Source organism: Triticum aestivum, chromosome 7D (assembly GCF_018294505.1).
Source record: "Triticum aestivum cultivar Chinese Spring chromosome 7D, IWGSC CS RefSeq v2.1, whole genome shotgun sequence".
In the NCBI taxonomy this organism is placed as follows: domain Eukaryota; kingdom Viridiplantae; phylum Streptophyta; class Magnoliopsida; order Poales; family Poaceae; genus Triticum; species Triticum aestivum.
The window spans coordinates 141,056,651-141,073,078 of record NC_057814.1 but is presented as its reverse complement, the minus strand read 5'-3'; the positions used below and the strand labels follow the sequence as shown (position 1 = coordinate 141,073,078).

Sequence of the window (16,428 nt, the reverse complement as noted above, 5' to 3'; positions counted from 1 at the left end):
TTGCACCACTTCATAGTTGGAGTGTTGAATGCTTGCGCTTCCCCTGTAGAGGGAAACAACTTGGTGCCATGCATCTTTGGCCATGGCAAAAGGCCGGAGGTGAGGAAGATCTTCGGGTGGGATTGCATCTTGCATGATGAAGAGAGCATTCTCATTGAATTGATTATCCGCGGCTTCTCTAGGAGTGAAGTTGCTTCGGTCATGCAGATAGAAACCTTCTTCAATGATTCTCCAAAGATTAGTATTCACATGATTTAAATGACGCTTAAAGTGATAGACCCAAGAATCAAAGTCCTCATTTTTCACAATCTTAGGGGGAGGACCGGCATGATTCAAATGAGTGGAAGGAATCGGTCCACGATAAACAAGTGGAGGTTCCACATGGGCAAAGATGCCGGTGCCATTTTTACCACTAGAAGAAGGAGCTTTTTCAGTAGTAGCTTCCCCCTTGTCGAAGTTAGCATCTGTCACCTTGTTAGTGGGATCACCCACTTTCAATGGTGCGGTGGATAATTTAAGCCCTTCTAGGAATTTATTAAACATGCTTTCAACCTCGGTCGTCATGGAGGTTTTCAATGTGTCCAAAGCCACATTGAATTCCTCACGAGAGACCGCGGTTCCCCCATCGGCCGTAGACGAGACCGGATTCACACCGGAGTGCTCCTCCCCACCGTCTACGGTGTTAACCATACGCTTCGGACAGCAAAGTCCTTAATAAAGAGACGAGGATCTGATACCAATTGAAAGGATCGATATAGTTGACTAGAGGGGGGGGGGGTGAATAGGCAACTAACAATTTTTAGCTTTTCTTTACCAATTTAAACTTTGCATCAAAGTAGGTTGTCTAGATATGCAACTAGGTGGGCAACCTATATGATGCAACAACAACAAGCACACAAGCAAGCAAGGGATATAACACAAATAAGCTTGCACAAGTAAAGGCACGAGATAACCAAGAGTGGAGCCGGTGAAGACGAGGATGTGTTACCGAAGTTCCTTCCTTTTGAAGGGAAGTACGTCTCCGTTAGAGCGGTGTGGAGGCACAATGCTCCCCAAGAAGCCACTAGGGCCACCGTATTCTCCTCACGCCCTCACACAATGCGAGATGCCGTGATTCCACTATTGGTGCCCTTGAAGGCGGCGACCGGACCTTTACAAACAAGGTTGGGGCAATCTCCACAACTTAATTGGAGGCTCCCAACGACACCATGAAGCTTCACCACAATGGAATATGGCTCCGCGATGACCTCAACCGTCTAGGGTGCTCAAACACCCAAGAGTAACAAGATCCGCTAGGGATTAGTGGGGGGAATCAAATTTCTCTTGGTGGAAGTGTAGATCGGGGCCTTCTCAACCAATCCCTAACAAATCAACAAGTTTGATTGGCTAGGGAGAGAGATCGGGCAAAAATGGAGCTTGGAGCAACAATGGAGCTTAGGGATGGAAGAGGTGGTCAACTCGGAGAAGAAGACACCCCTTATATAGTGGAGGGACAAATCCAACCGTTATCCACCAACTCAGCCTGCGCAGCACGGTACTACCGCGCCAGGGCAGCGGAACTACCGCAAGGGCATGCAGTACTACCGCAGGGCACCGCGGTACTACTGCTCCCCCTTGCGGTACTACCGCAAGGCAGGGATGTTCCAGTTTTTGGGAAGGCACAGACATATAAAAATACATCCGTGGCAACTTCCGCTGAGTTGGAGTCAATGCAAAAATCCGACATGGTACTACCGCACCAGGCACGCGGTACTACCGCGCAGGGAGCGGATGTAAAAAATTACATCCGCCCCTACTTCCGCTCATGTTGCTGTGCCAGGCCAGGACTCACGGTACTACCGCGCGCGTGGGGCGGTACTACCGCGTAGGCGCGGATGTAAAAAATTATATCCGCCCCTACAGCTGCATGAGCAGCTGAGCCTGGCCAGAGGCCACGGTACTACAGCTCCCAAGGAGCGGTACTACCGTGAGCACCTGCGGTACTACCGCAAGGACTTGCGGTACTACCGCAGGGGCCTGCGGTACTACCACAGGGGCCTGCGGTACTACCGCTCAGAAGAGCAGTACTACCGCATGCCCCAGAACAGCAACACTAGGAATCCTTCTTTTTGCATATACACGAAGAAACGGATGATGCTCCAAAGTGCTAAGGGAAAGGCAGTGCAAAAGGAGTAAACGTGTACGTGATGATTCCACCCAAACTTTCCAAAGCGGACCCCCTCTTAATAGTACGACTTTCCTATGACTCAAATCCACCAAGAAGAAACATAGAAAAACATCGTCTTCAATAGTCTTCGAGGGGCACCAAACAGTCTTGTGCCTAGTGAGGAAATGTCTGAAATACTCAAGGCACACGATTAGTCCGCAAAAGCATTGTCATCAATCACCAAAACACCTAAGGGATAAATATGCCCTTACACTCTCCATGACGAGGAGGGAGTAGTTCACCCTCGGGGCTGAGGGTATGTACTAGTAGCTATGTGTTTGATCTCTCTCTCTCTCTCTCTCTCTCTCTCTCTCTCTCTCGTGTTCTTGATTTGGCACGATCTTGATGTATCGCGAGCTTTGCTATTATAGTTGGATCTTATGATGTTTCTCCCCCTCTACTCTCTTGTAATGGATTGAATTTTCCCTTTGAAGTTATCTTATCGGATTGAGTCTCTAAGGATTTGAGAACACTTGATGTATGTCTTGCATGTGCTTATCTGTGGTGACAATGGGATATTCACGTGATCTACTTGATGTATGTTTTGGTTATCGACTTGCGGGTTCAGTGACCTTGTGAACTTATGCATAGGGGTTGGCACACGTTTTCGTCTTGACTCTCTGGTAGAAACTTTGGGGCACTCTTTGAAGTTCTTTGTGTTGGTTGAATAGATGAATCTGAGATTGTGTGATGCATATCGTATAATCATACCCACGGATACTTGAGGTGACATTGGAGTATCTAGGTGACATTAGGGTTTTGGTTGATTTGTGTCTTAAGGTGTTATTCTAGTACAAACTCTATGATAGATCGAACGGAAAGAATAGCTTCGTGTTATTTTACTACGGACTCTTGAATAGATTGATCAGAAAGGATAACTTTGAGGTGGTTTCGTACCCTACAATAATCTCTTCGTTTGTTCTCCGCTATTAGTGACTTTGGAGTGACTCTTTGTTGCATGTTGAGGGATAGTTATATGATCCAATTATGTTATTATTGTTGAGAGAACTTGCACTAGTGAAAGTATGAACCCTAGGCCTTGTTTCCTAGCATTGCAATACCGTTTACGCTCACTTTTATCATTAGTTACCTTGCTATTTTTATATTTTCAGATTACAAAAACCTATATCTACCATCCATATTGCACTTGTATCACTTGGAGGCCCAACAACGTCTACAAAAAGAGAATGATGTGATGGAGAAGACCCATCTGTTAGCTTAACATAATGATCGTTTAGTTTTTCTGCTATTGCTTTCTTCATGACTTATACATGTTCCTCAGACTACGAGATTATGCAACTCCCGAATACCGGAGGAACACCTTCTGTGCTATCAAATGTCACAACGTAACTGGGTGATTATAAAGATGCTCTACAGGTGTCTCCAATGGTGTTTTGTTGAGTTTGCATAGATCGAGATTAGGATTTGTCACTCCGTGTATCGGAGAGGTATCTCTGGGCCCTCTCGGTAATGCACATCACTTAAGCCTTGCAAGCATTGCAACTAATGAGTTAGTTGCGAGATGAGGTATTACGGAACGAGTAAAGAGACTTGCCGGTAACGAGATTGAACTAGGTATTGAGATACCAACGATCGAATCTCGGGCAAGTAACATACCGATGACAAAGGGAACAACGTATGTTGTCATGCGGTTTGACCGATAAAGATCTTCATAGAATATGTAGGAGCCAATATGAGCATCCAGGTTCCGCTATTGGTTATTGACCGGAGATGTGTCTCGATCACGTCTACATAGTTCTCGAACCCGTAGGGTCCGCACGCTTAACGTTCGATGACGATTTGTATTATGAGTTATGTGATTTGATGACCGAAGTTTGTTCGGAGTCCCGGATGATATCACGGACATGACGAGGAGTCTCAAAATGGTCGATAGGTAAAGATTCATATATTGGAAGGTTACATTCGGACACCGGAATGGTTCAGGTCGTTTCGGATAAGTTTCGGAGTACCGGGGGTTATTGGAACCCCCCCGGGGGAGTTAATGGGCCTTCATGGGCCCTAGTGGAGAGAGGAGGCGGCGGCCAGGTGGAGGCGCGCGCCCCCCAAGCCCAAAACGAATTGGTTTAGGGTTGGGGGGCCTTTCCTTCTTCTCTCCACCTCTTTCCCCTTTCCCCTTCCCCCCTTCTCCGGAAAGGAAAGGAGGGGGCCGAATCCTACTTGGACCGGGAGTCCAAGTAGGACTCCCCCCCTTGGGCTGGCCACCTCTCCTCCCCCCTTTATTTACGTGGGAGGGGGGCACCCCAAAGGCACACCAAGTCTTCTCTTAGCCGTGTGCGGTGCCCCCCTCCACAGTTACACACCTCGGTCATATCGTCGTAGTGCTTAGGCGAAGCCCTGCGCCGGTAACTTCATCATCACCGTCGCCACGCCGTCATGCTGACGGAACTCTCCCTCGGCCTCAACTGGATCAAGAGTTCAAGGGACGTCATCAAGCTGAACGTGTGCTGAACGCGGAGGTGCCGTACGTTCGGTCCTTGGATCGGTTGGGTCGCGAAGACGTTCGACTATATCAACCACGTTACTAAATGCTTCCGCTTTCGGTCTACGAGGGTACGTGGACACACTCTCCCCGCTCGTTGTTATGCATCTCCTAGATAGATCTTGCATGATCGTAGGTAAATTTTTGAAATACTGCGTTCCCCTACAGAAATAACAATCGATATTTTGGGTTATTCTAGTTACCATCTTGATGTTTCAGTTGAGGAAGAAGGTCATGATAAATGGAGGTTAACTTGCGTGTATGGTGAGGCGCAGACTCACTTAAGATACCAAACATGGAATGTGCTAAAGAACTTTCATACTACGAGCTCTCTTCCTTGGATGTGCTTTGGTGACTTTAATGAAGTGTTACGCCAGGAAGAACACGATGGTGTTGGTAGACGTAGTAATGCTCAAATGCAGGCTTTTCGGGATGCTATAGACATTTGCAGGCTGCTGGATATTGGGTATAAAGGCCGGTTTTGGACTTTTGAGAAAAAGGTAGCTGGAGGATCCTACACAAGGTGCAGATTGGACAGGGCACTAGCTGATGCACAATGGATGGCACACTTTCCGTTGGCTAGCCTTGAACATTTCTCGGCAGCAACCTCTGATCATGGCCCCATATACCTTGATCTCGGCCGAGACTTGAAAAATACCATCAAGAGCACCTTCTGCTATGAGACCATGTGGGAGAAACATGAAGGGCTACGTGATACAATATGTGCGGAATGGGCGGCAGCTGGGCCGTGCGGCACTATACAAGAATTGCAAGAGAAACTGCTGAGTGTGTCTAGGGGTTTAACAAACTGGAGCAAACAGTCGTTCGGAAGCATACGTAAGGAGATCAAAGTTTTGAAAGGAGAGCTGGAGAAACTCCGTGGAGATCCATTGAGAACTGTACCAACACATGCAGAACTGAAGATAAATGAGAGGTTGATCGAATTGTATCATCGGGAGGAGATAATGTGGAGGCAGAGAGCACGCATTGAGTGGCTCTCGTCGGGTGACAAAAATACAAAGTTTTTCCATCTCCGTGCTAGTCTGAGGAGGAAAAAGAACATGATCCGAGGCCTACAGAATTCTCTTGGTGTGCATGTTTAGGACCCAACGGAGCTAAAGGCTACGGCGAACAGTTTTTATCAGGAACTGTATGCATCGGAGGGAGTGCAGGGAGTGGAGGACGTGATTAACCATGTACCGTGCAAAGTGACACCGGACCTGAACTCAACACTATGTGCACCTTATATAGCTGATGAAGTCAAATGCGCCCTCTTCCAGATGCTCCCTACAAAGGCACCGGGGCCAGACGGTTTTCCTGCTCAATTTTATCAGAAACACTGGGATGTATGTGGGGAAGATGTTACGAATATTGTCCTTCGGATAGTAAGAGGGGAGGAGAGTCCTGAATGCATCAACGACACTATACTGGTTTTAATCCCCAAGGTGACGAACCCCACTTTTCTATCTCAATTCAGACCTATAAGTTTATGCAATGTGTTATACAAGATAGCGTCGAAGGTGGTGGCCAATAGATTGACGCTTATATTGCCGGATATTATCTCGGAGGAGCAGTCAGCCTTCGTTCCTGGGAGACTGATAACTGACAACATTATCTGTGGTTATGAGTGTCTGCATTTCATGAAACGTACCAGGTCGAAGAACAACAGTTTCTGTGCTCTGAAGTTGGACATGATGAAAGCATATGATAGACTTGAGTGGTCCTATTTGAGGGCCATAATGACGAAACTTTGCTTTGCGCTTCCATGGATTGATACAGTCATGGCCAAGGTTTCGTCTGTTTCTTTCTCAGGTCTTTTTAACGGGGAAAGACTTGAGGTGTTTAAGCCTTCCAGAGGGATTCGGCAGGGAGATCCAATCTCCCCTTACCTTTTCTTGATTGCAGCAGAGGGCCTCTCGTGCCTCCTGAAATCCAGTACTCAGTCATCACTTCTTGCAGGTATCAAGGTGGCTCCGACGGCTCCTGCTGTTAACCATCTTTTATTTGCAGATGATAGCCTGTTGTTTTTCAAGTCAAGTGTGGAGGGTGCAGATCAAGTATCAAACATACTGAATACTTATTGCAGTGCGTCAGGGCAGAGAATAAATCATGCAAAGTCTTCAATCTTCTTCAGTAAAGGGTGTCTGCAGAATATGAGGGATGGAGTGAAGAACATCCTCAATGTGCAGAATGAATCTTTAAGTGAACGGTACTTGGGTATGCCCACTGATGTTGGACACTCCAAGAATGGCACGTTCAAAAATCTACGAGACAGAGTGTGGGAAAAAGTAAGAGGATGGATGGAAAAGCTCCTGTCAGCTGCGGGGAAGGAGGTTCTCATCAAAGCGGTTGCACAAGCGATCCCAGTATATTCGATGTCCTACTTTAGGCTACCCAGGGGAGTCTGTGAGAGTGTAACCTCCATCATCCGTCAGTTCTGGTGGGGAAGCAAGAGAGGTAGACGAAAACTAGCATGGGTAGCTTGGGATGTGATGATTAGACCGAAATATATGGGAGGCCTCAGTTTCAGATATTTGGAGCTTTTTAACTTGGCTCTCCTTGCCAGGCAAGCGTGGAGAATTATGACGGATGATGTTTCGTTGAGTGCAAGAATTCTGAAGTCAGTCTATTACCCGGATGTCTCTTTATTAGATGCGGTTCTTGGGTCACACCCATCTCAGATTTGGAGGGCGGTACTTGATGGACGTGATGTTATGTCTCAAGGCATTATACACAGAATTGGAGATGGTGAATCCACCAATATCTGGCTACATAACTGGATCCCGAGGGCAAGCTTTAAACGCCCCATTACGTCTCTGGTGCAAAACCCACCGCAACGGGTGGCTGAGCTCATTGAGGCCACCACGGCTTCTTGGCGGGAGGACCTGGTGAGATCAGTGTTTACTCCTTTTGATGCGGAAGAAATCTTGAAGATTCCCTTATGCACTAGACGTGTGGAAGATTTCTGGGCATGGAGCGAGGAGCCTAGAGGCAATTTTACAGTGGGGTCGGCTTACAGAATGATGATCAGTACTAAAGTTGGGAGAGAAAATTGGTTGGAAGGAGTAGAAGGATCTTCCAATACCAACACTGAAAGAAAGGAGTGGAACTCGATTTGGAGAACGCAAGTACCGTCCAAGATTAAGCTGTTCTTATGGCGCCTTGCTAGGCACTCGATCCCGTCGGGAGAGGTTCTTCATCATCGAAACATGGTGACTATAGCAGCCTGTCAGTTATGTGGTGTGCATGACACGTGGAAACATGCGTTGCTGGACTGTCCCATGTCAAGTAGCACGTGGGCGCTATCATCTGAAGCAGTTCTGGATCAGCTAAGTATGGTACATCATGAAAGTGCGAAGCGATGGATCTTCACGATGCAGGAAAAGTTGAAAGCTGATGAGTTTGTCCAGCTATCGGTGACCCTTTGGGCTATCTGGAGTGCTCACAGGAAATCCTTACATGAAGGAATTTTTCAGAGCCCCCATGCGATTCATAGCTTCATCGGTTCTTACCTATCGGAGCTGGCGATTATCATGTCAAAAAGCTCGAGCCCAGGGGGTGCAGCAGCGAGGAGACCACAACGATGGCTGGCACCGCCCCAAGGTTAGGATTTTTCCTAGGGTCGTCAGCAATTGTATTCACCAGAATAGGAGATCCTTCAACCCTTGAAGCCTTGGCGATCAGAGAGGCTCTGGCCCTAGCGGATGACCTTAATCTACACAGCATTCATGTGGCCTCCGACTGCAAGGGGGTTGTCGAGGAGATCCAGAAGGGAAGTGCGACCATCTACGGCACAATTATTCAGGAAATAAAACTTCATTTAGTTTCTTTTACTTCTTGTAATATAGTCCATGAGTTTAGGAGCTCAAACATTGATGCTCACAATCTTGCGAAGCATGCTTTGTCCTTGGGACCCGGCCGCCATGTTTGGTTAGGTCATCTCGGAGGAATTCCCTTCGTCCCTGTAAATATTGTGACGACTTGAATAAAAGTTTCGTGAGATTGCCTAAAAAAACGTCATATAGATTTTTTTTAGCGGTGAACGGATAAAAAAATTAGAGAAACATACCTCCCTTAATATTAGGTACATATATAATTTGATACTCCTCCCATTCTTTCTTAGAAGACGTTTTAGACAGCTGACCTTGAACTGTTTTGGGCACTGTTTGAAACGTCTTATAAAAATGAACAGAGGAAGTATTTTAAATCCCTCCTGTTTGTCTTTTCAGCATACAAAACATTTTAAGTCGAAAAACTGTAGTTTCCCATTCCATTCGGCAATGTGCATCTGCAATTCAAATCACACCTTTCAGTAACTTGGAACCAGTGTGATTTTGACCTCATCATCTCGGTAAGTGTTGATAGCAGTTTGGGCATTTTGAAAATTAAGGCTAGCAATGCTATCACATGAATTTCCAGCTCTTTGCGACGATACTTTGATTGGGAAGGAAAAAAAATCACCATCTCTGCAGCATAATTTTGTGCAATTGAACACCTTTGCAACGATACTTCTCAAGTGGTTTCCCACTCAGAGGGACTCCCTTGTCACCATTTTCGTGTATTCCACGAACTGTTAACTGACAGTCGTATGGATGAATCAGTGGGCAGGCCTGCTCGATCGAGGATTACTTTGCATGCAGCCCGTTGATGGTTGGCCGGCCGGGACGCTCGGGGTGGAGCACCGCGGGGAAATGTGACGCCGACGCCGACCTTCTAGTCGCATCGGCATGGCCAGGCCAGGATCTTCTCCCCCCGAACCCTCCCGGCCATGCCGAGACCCAAGGCAGAGAGGCCCGTGCCGCCGCCGGCCTCCCGCCGGTCCCTCGCGGCGGGCGGGCTGGGCCTGGCGGCCGCGGCGTACGTGGGCGTGGACTACCTCAGCCGCGCGTCCCCCTCGCTGCACGGGCGGCTGCAGCCGGCCATCTGGGCGGCGCTGGCGCTCGCCACCGCCGCGCGGGCGCCCTTCTACCGCCGCTGGGACGCCGAGATCCGCGCCGCCCCGTGGTTCCTCGCCGCCATGCTCCTCATGCTCGCCGCCCTGCTCTGCGAGGCCATCTCCGTCCGGTTCGTGTCCAGCGTGCTCGGCCTCCGGTGGCATAGGTCTCTGTACAAATTCTAGTTGTCCTCTTCCAGATTACTCTACAGTTATCTTTTGCAGTTGCTCTGTTCTACGTAGTCGCTCAGAGTATCTCTCCAATGGCGTGTGCGTTATTTTCTTGGTGAAATTGTCCATGTCATCGATCCAATAGGATATCATACAACTACTACTAGTACTTCAGTAGAGCGTATATAAGTCGTCCAAGAAAAATGAGATAATATTCAAGTTTGCACTCTCTTTGCACTCTGGAGCTTGTGCAATGGTTGTTGCTTCAAGTTCGTACACATCAACTTATCCCAATACACGTTAGGACGATTGGCTCAAGACACTATGTATTAACTGCATTTTGAATAGAATTAATGATGCTTTGGGTTGGATAGGAAATAGAATGATTTTGAAAAATGGGAGTTATAAACTGCAATTGTTAGCTCATGCTTCGTAAAACAGTGAGCGCAATAGTCTGTTCATTGTAATGAATGCACATGCGTGAAAACAAGAGGCAATTTATAATTTAATGGAAACCAAGACATGAGAATTGCAATTTGACACCAGCGGAACCTTATACAGCTTATGCGAGTCCGCTTTTGTTCCTTCTATCCCACTCTGTTCGTACATGTGATCTATTTACCTTAGGGTCGGGTTCCACTCTCAGACTCACGTAAGCTGTATATGGTTCTGTGGTTTATAACTTTGATGTAAAGAATTTCCTGCGGTTTTACTTTCATTGCCTATAAGATATAGGGATGGCACCTTGGTCCTTGGCAACATTAAGACTCTTGGTACACTCTTCAAAAGGTTCATTTTTCGTGTATTTGAGTGTTTAGTGCAGTACATCATTCTGCACCTTTAGGAACATGCACATACCTGCAGTCTTGAAAGACCTGAACTAAGACATGTTCAATAACATTAACAGATCTACTGCTCCTCTTCCGGACACTGGCCAGTGGCTTCTTCTAGCACTAAATGAGAGGCTTCCTCAAACCGTGGTTTATCTATTGAGAGCCCACATCATCAGTCTACATCATTATTTGATGTTGTTTATCATGTTGGGATTCTCGGCATTTTTTGACTGCATCAAAGGCCCTGGCCTTGGAATAGGCACAAGGTATATGTTCGTTATGGCGGTCGGGCGTTTTCTTCGGACCATAACATTTGTTTCGACAATTCTTCCATCCGCAAGGCCTTGGTGTGCTGCTGCTCGATATAAAATACCTGACCATCCTCATGCTTGGGCACAAAAGTATTATGTTCCGTATGCTTCTGATCCGCGTGCAATCCGCAGGGTCATACTAGTGGATATGCCATATGGTTAGAGCATTTAACTTATGAAACTTCCTGGTGTAGCTGCTTTAATTAGATTGAGTTCTAGTAACTGTTTATGATCATTTTCTTATTGCAGCCATTGTTCAAAATTATACTGATTACTATAGACCTGATTGGGCATATATGAACTTCCTAATAGATATATTGAGGCCCTCTGCCGGAGAGGGGCCTTCGTGGTATCATTTGGTGAATAAAGCCGGTGGTGGTTGCAATGATCTTATGTTTGTTGCTGTCCTGACTGCTATGGCATGGACGGTATGTTGTGTTGTCATCTTCACACAACTAACTTCTTTTTAACCTTTGCATGTCATGCTACAAATGATATGAAATTGACTCACCAGGGTCACCTCTATGTTCAAACATTCTTATGTCACAACCAAGGAAGTGTGATACGCGCACCCTTGCTAATATGTGGTTCTGCATTAGCCTTAGAGGTGATTGCTCGACATGGGTCTTGCAGTTAAGTCCATGTAAAAGAGGCCATCGACCAGTTCCCGTCGGTCTTTCGTATGCTATTGTTGCATTTATACCATTCATTGTCTTTCTTGTAGTGTAAAAACTTTGTTGTGGTGAAGACTTCAGCTTGGTGTTATGTATCTTCCTCTCTTCAATATGAACGCCATGCTACATTCGGACAGTTTTTATGTTTAATTTTTTGTGTTGTCAATTAATCCCTGTACAAATATCCATTTGTTCTAAAGGGCAGATGTCCAGCTTACTACTATATATGTCCATGTTGCACCTCGCAGGAAGCGTACGGGGGATGGATATCAGTGGGAATATGGTTTCTAGTCCTGCACAGTGCCCAGAGGGAGATACGGGAGCGTTATCATTATAGTGCCGACTGCATTGTAGCAATTTACATTGGAATCCTCTTGTGGCGGGTCACTGGGTTCATCTGGTCCACGAGGGATTTAGATCAAGCCAGAAGACTTGCCAAACTCGACGAGGTTCAGAACAGATTATTTCATGCTGCAAAGGACTCGGACATCGACGAAATAAGGGGGCTGCTAAATGAAGTTGAGATGGCTGGACAGTCAAAGAGGACCTTCTCACAGGGTGTCATCTTATCCTTTGCTGCTTTTATGATTACATTCACCCTCCTGTTTGTTCTCCTTGCATTCTCACTTACTAGCAATGGATGATTGATTGGCATCCTGCCTTCCATTTATTTTTGCCAGAAGTATATTTTAGTCAGTGCTCCTGATCTTGTCGATGCTTATATTGGCTGAGAACTTGGGAATTGATACTAACAGGTAGTTTTATAGCAGGGAACCTACTTGTTGATAAAAACATGTAGGTTTTGCTGATAAAGGAATGATTATTTCTTGCCTTTCAGTACTTATTTTTTATGTGACAAGAATTAACATGGTGCAAAGCATGAATTGAATACGAGAATGTGCAAATATCGAATGGACCGTGAAAACTTGGTGCATGAAGTATTAGATGTATCATGTATGTACCAAAAAAAAGGAAGTATCAGATTTTTTTGAGGGATAAAAGAAGTATTAGATGCATTAAGTGCGCCTGTTTTGTTTAATGCTTTGGGCCGTTTTCCTTTCTCTATTTTTAGATAAAAGACACGATATAAGTTAGAGATACATGAAAACTTGAAACATGTGGGCATTTTTCCAAAGAATTTTTAAAAATACCTTACTTAGTTTTAAAAAATGTTCACGGCACATTAAAACAGTTCGCGGAACGTAAAAATTTGTTTGCGCAGCTTTATAAAAAATGTTTGTCCAAGATTTTTTTTGTGACATTTAATGTTTTGTAATTTTTTTAAGAATATGTCCATGCCATTAAAAAAATCATGAAAATATATAAAAAAGTACTAGTAGTTTGTTAAAAAATCATGATATTTTAAAAAGTTAATGTGTTTCAAAATATGTTCACGACTCCTTTAAAAACGTTCATGAAAATGTAATTTTTTTGCGGGAATTTAGAAAAGTATTCACAACATATAAATAAAATCTCCGTGCCTTCTAATTTATTTATAACACTTAAAAAGGTTCACAGTTTAAAAAATGTTCGGAAGCTGCCGGAAGCTTCCTAAAACCTTGCAAAGTGAAGCTAGACGGGCAGGCCCATCAAACACAGCGATCCCTTCTTGTGGGCTCTCGCTAGCAAAATGGTCCGTAGAGTCCGTTGTTTATTGCGCGTGTATGTAGTATTATCGCGAAAAAATAGTAAGTGGCGCGTTAAGCGCCGAATAGTCTTGAGCTCCTTGTATATGTACTCGGCCCGACAAAGTGACTGACCCATCTGATACCTTCTGAGGAGTGAGGATATGACGGCCAACACGATTCCTCGATTCTAGGGTTGTCTTTTCTCCCTGGCGTACACAAAAGATGATTAAGTCCCAGTACATCTTGCCATTTTGCTTTTAAAATTAGCAATTTTGTTGTTAAAAGAAGAATACATTGAATATTCTACTCCAGACTTGATTGTGATTTGATGAAATGAACAATGTCGTTTTAGTAATTGTTGTTCTACGCATGCAGGATTGCTCCCTAGCACTGACAGGTCCTACCTGTGCTATTGTCGCGTCATATGATCCTACACACGTTGAGGTTTCGCTAAAAGTGAAGGGCACTTTACTGAATCTAAGGATAAGGATTTAAGTGATCTTGTTGTGGTGTTTAGAGCTGGATGATGTCCTCAAAGTGTTAACCCTAGCAGGCTTAGCACTCTGGAAATTAATTTAGATCACATTTATCACTCGGTGGAGGCCACAGTCTTCATAAGAATTATTGACGGGTCGTGGCCAGATGCTTTTCGGGGTGTATTTAGTGCTGCCTCCAGTAGTGATGACAACCTGCAAGTCAAGTTACTTGATTTTGAAGATGGTGGATTGCCTGCTGATGCTAATGGTGTGATCACTCTCTCAGGACCTGTGGTCTCTGTTAAACTTGAGAGGGACCTGAAGGTTTCTGTAATGGCATTTCCAATTAACAAGGGACATGCTGCTGAGACCAGCGAAGCGGTTTTAAAACCTCATAGAGCCGGTGTAAGCTCCCCAGGTATCAATCTCAGTGTTGTCTCATGTAGTATGGAAGTTCGTGTTGCTTGGTCATGTTTCAGTCCTAAGTGATGACATGAGATCATCTTTAACTCGTGTAATCCGTGCATTATATATCGGTGTAGTGGTGTTGTGGCATTTGCCATAGTGGTGTATGCTAGAAGCCTGTTCCAAGTTATGTAGCATTGCTGTAGTGGTAATGTGGCGTCTGTTCTGGTGGCGTTTCAGTGGTGTGTACTCCCTCCGTTCTGAAATACTTGTCCTCGAAATTGTTGTAAATGGATGTATCTATAACTAAAATATGTTTAGATACAACCATTTTGAGGACAAGTATTTCCGGGCGGAGGGAGTATCAGTGTATGCTAGAAACATGATCCAAATGTTGTTTTGTAGCTAATGATGGTACTGACGGATATGTTTTAATGTTGCCTAATTACTGGTTGTCTTACATACTGTATTTATTTCTCTCTGTGATGTTCTCCTTCTATTGATCATTCTTTTTCACTTTCACCATCTGACATAAATCGAGCCAGCGGGTGCTAGAATGTGTCCATTCATGTCTTGCTTGTGTAACCATGGTCCTGTTTGCGCATCTGATTTTTTTCATGTCCTTTAAGGAAATAATATGTTAGCATTAATCTTGCCATGATTAGTTATGTGGTTGTTGTATAATGGCATGCAAAATATAATTAGCTAGTTATATGCATCTGGATTGCATGTTGGCAAAGAGCAACAACTAGTACTGCATTCACTGTCAGGGTCATGGCAAAAACGTATTTTCTAAAAAAATCTGATTGTTTTGGTAACAAACATTGAGGAATTGTCTACATATGTACAATTTTTGGTGGAAAAAACATTCCTAAATACTTTGAAAAATAAACAAAATCGATGCTCCAAAAAGACTATTTTTAAAAGCATTTTGGAGCAATGATTTTGTTTTTTATCATGAGCATTAGAAATGCTTTTTTCTTTGACGAAAATTTGCACGTATGTACAAAAATCATTAATATTTTTGCCAAAAGAAATCATTTTTTGAATATTTTTATTTTTACTATTTTTCTTGTTTTCACTGCTCATGAGGAAGCATTTGAGCTCTGGTGCAAAAGGACACTTTCGCTGTGAGCATTAGTCCTAGACAGCAGTAAAAGCTTTGCTCTACTTGCTCCTATTGATATAAACTTACATAGTTTCATACTAGTTTATTGTGTGCATGTTTGTGTGAGAAAAACTAGTGAGTGAATCATGGTGAGAGAACCTAGTAGTTCTTTGGTATCAGACCTTGGTGCGTTAGCTTGAGCGAGATATGGAGAACGAAGAAAGAGATTGTTTCTCTTCGGTACCCTATATGCTCACAAAGAGCAATTACGTGGCAAGATCCTTCATGATCCATCAAGATGAAGGTGTCCATGTGCCTGTCCTTCGTGAAATAAAATGTTGCCTGTCTGCCTGGTAAGTCGCATCCCCAACAACGAGGAGTTAGTGTTTGCAGCAAGTTGTGTCACCGGCTACGTTCCGAAAAAGTTGTGTCACCGGTGGCAAAAGTCATATGTTCTTGTGTAAGTTCCGTCCACGAGTGTGCGTGGTCATGTGAGTTATTGTGCTAGATGTTTCGATAAAATACACGTGTGATCAAAACCTTGTGTTTTTTTTGAAACAAACAACAAACAACGATCAAAATCTTGTGTTAGTTATGTCCAAAGTATCTGCTGTTTATGGTGAATAGAATCAATTGTGAATCAACGAGGCGTTTCCCCCCCTCCCTCCTCCCGCGACGCTCCCGCGAGCGTCCGAGAGGCTAAACCTAGCGCTGCCGCCCACCCTCCCCTCCTCCTCTCCCCCTCCCTCGCCGCCGCCAGGGGGTGCAAGCGGGTGAAGCCCGGTCGTCACCGGCGGCAGCGAGGTCCTCTTGTCTCCTCGCGCGGGGGGATCGACGCGGGCCGGATCTCTCGGGCCGGGACGCGGTGCTCGTTGCCGGGCGCGGCGGCGCTCCGGCGTGGGCCAGCAACGGCAACGTGGCGGCGGCGTGACAGGCGGCAAGGAGGTGTGCAGGCCGGTGGGTGGTGTCGGCGGCGGCTGCTCCCTTGCAGCGCCTCAGCGTCGCCTCTGGCGTTGTGGGTCGAGTTCGACCGGGTCGCGGGCGGCCCTCTCTCCGTGGCTCTTGTGGGGGAGGGGGGCGGCGCGGCAGCGATGGCGGTGGGCGTCCCCGTTCAGCTGAGCCCTTTGCGGCGGGACATCGATGCTCGGCACGGGAAGACCCCCCCTGCTGGCTTCCCTTGGGC

General features: G+C 45.5%; 1 protein-coding gene and 1 pseudogene across 1 annotated transcript; both read left to right on the top strand.

Annotated features, from left to right (window-relative positions):
• The first annotated feature begins 9,255 nt into the window (after window positions 1–9,255).
• Window positions 9,256–12,547, top strand: LOC123170131 (protein PHLOEM UNLOADING MODULATOR-like). The gene is made up of 4 exons (XM_044587974.1): window positions 9,256–9,806; window positions 10,718–11,112; window positions 11,204–11,382; window positions 11,877–12,547. Exons 1-4 carry the CDS (start codon window positions 9,475–9,477, stop codon window positions 12,270–12,272), a joined length of 1,302 nt encoding a protein of 433 aa, XP_044443909.1. The 5' UTR covers window positions 9,256–9,474; the 3' UTR covers window positions 12,273–12,547.
• Window positions 12,548–13,625: 1,078 nt separating this feature from the next.
• On the top strand, window positions 13,626–14,221 carry LOC123170972 (uncharacterized; annotated as a pseudogene).
• The last annotated feature ends 2,207 nt before the right edge of the window (window positions 14,222–16,428 follow it).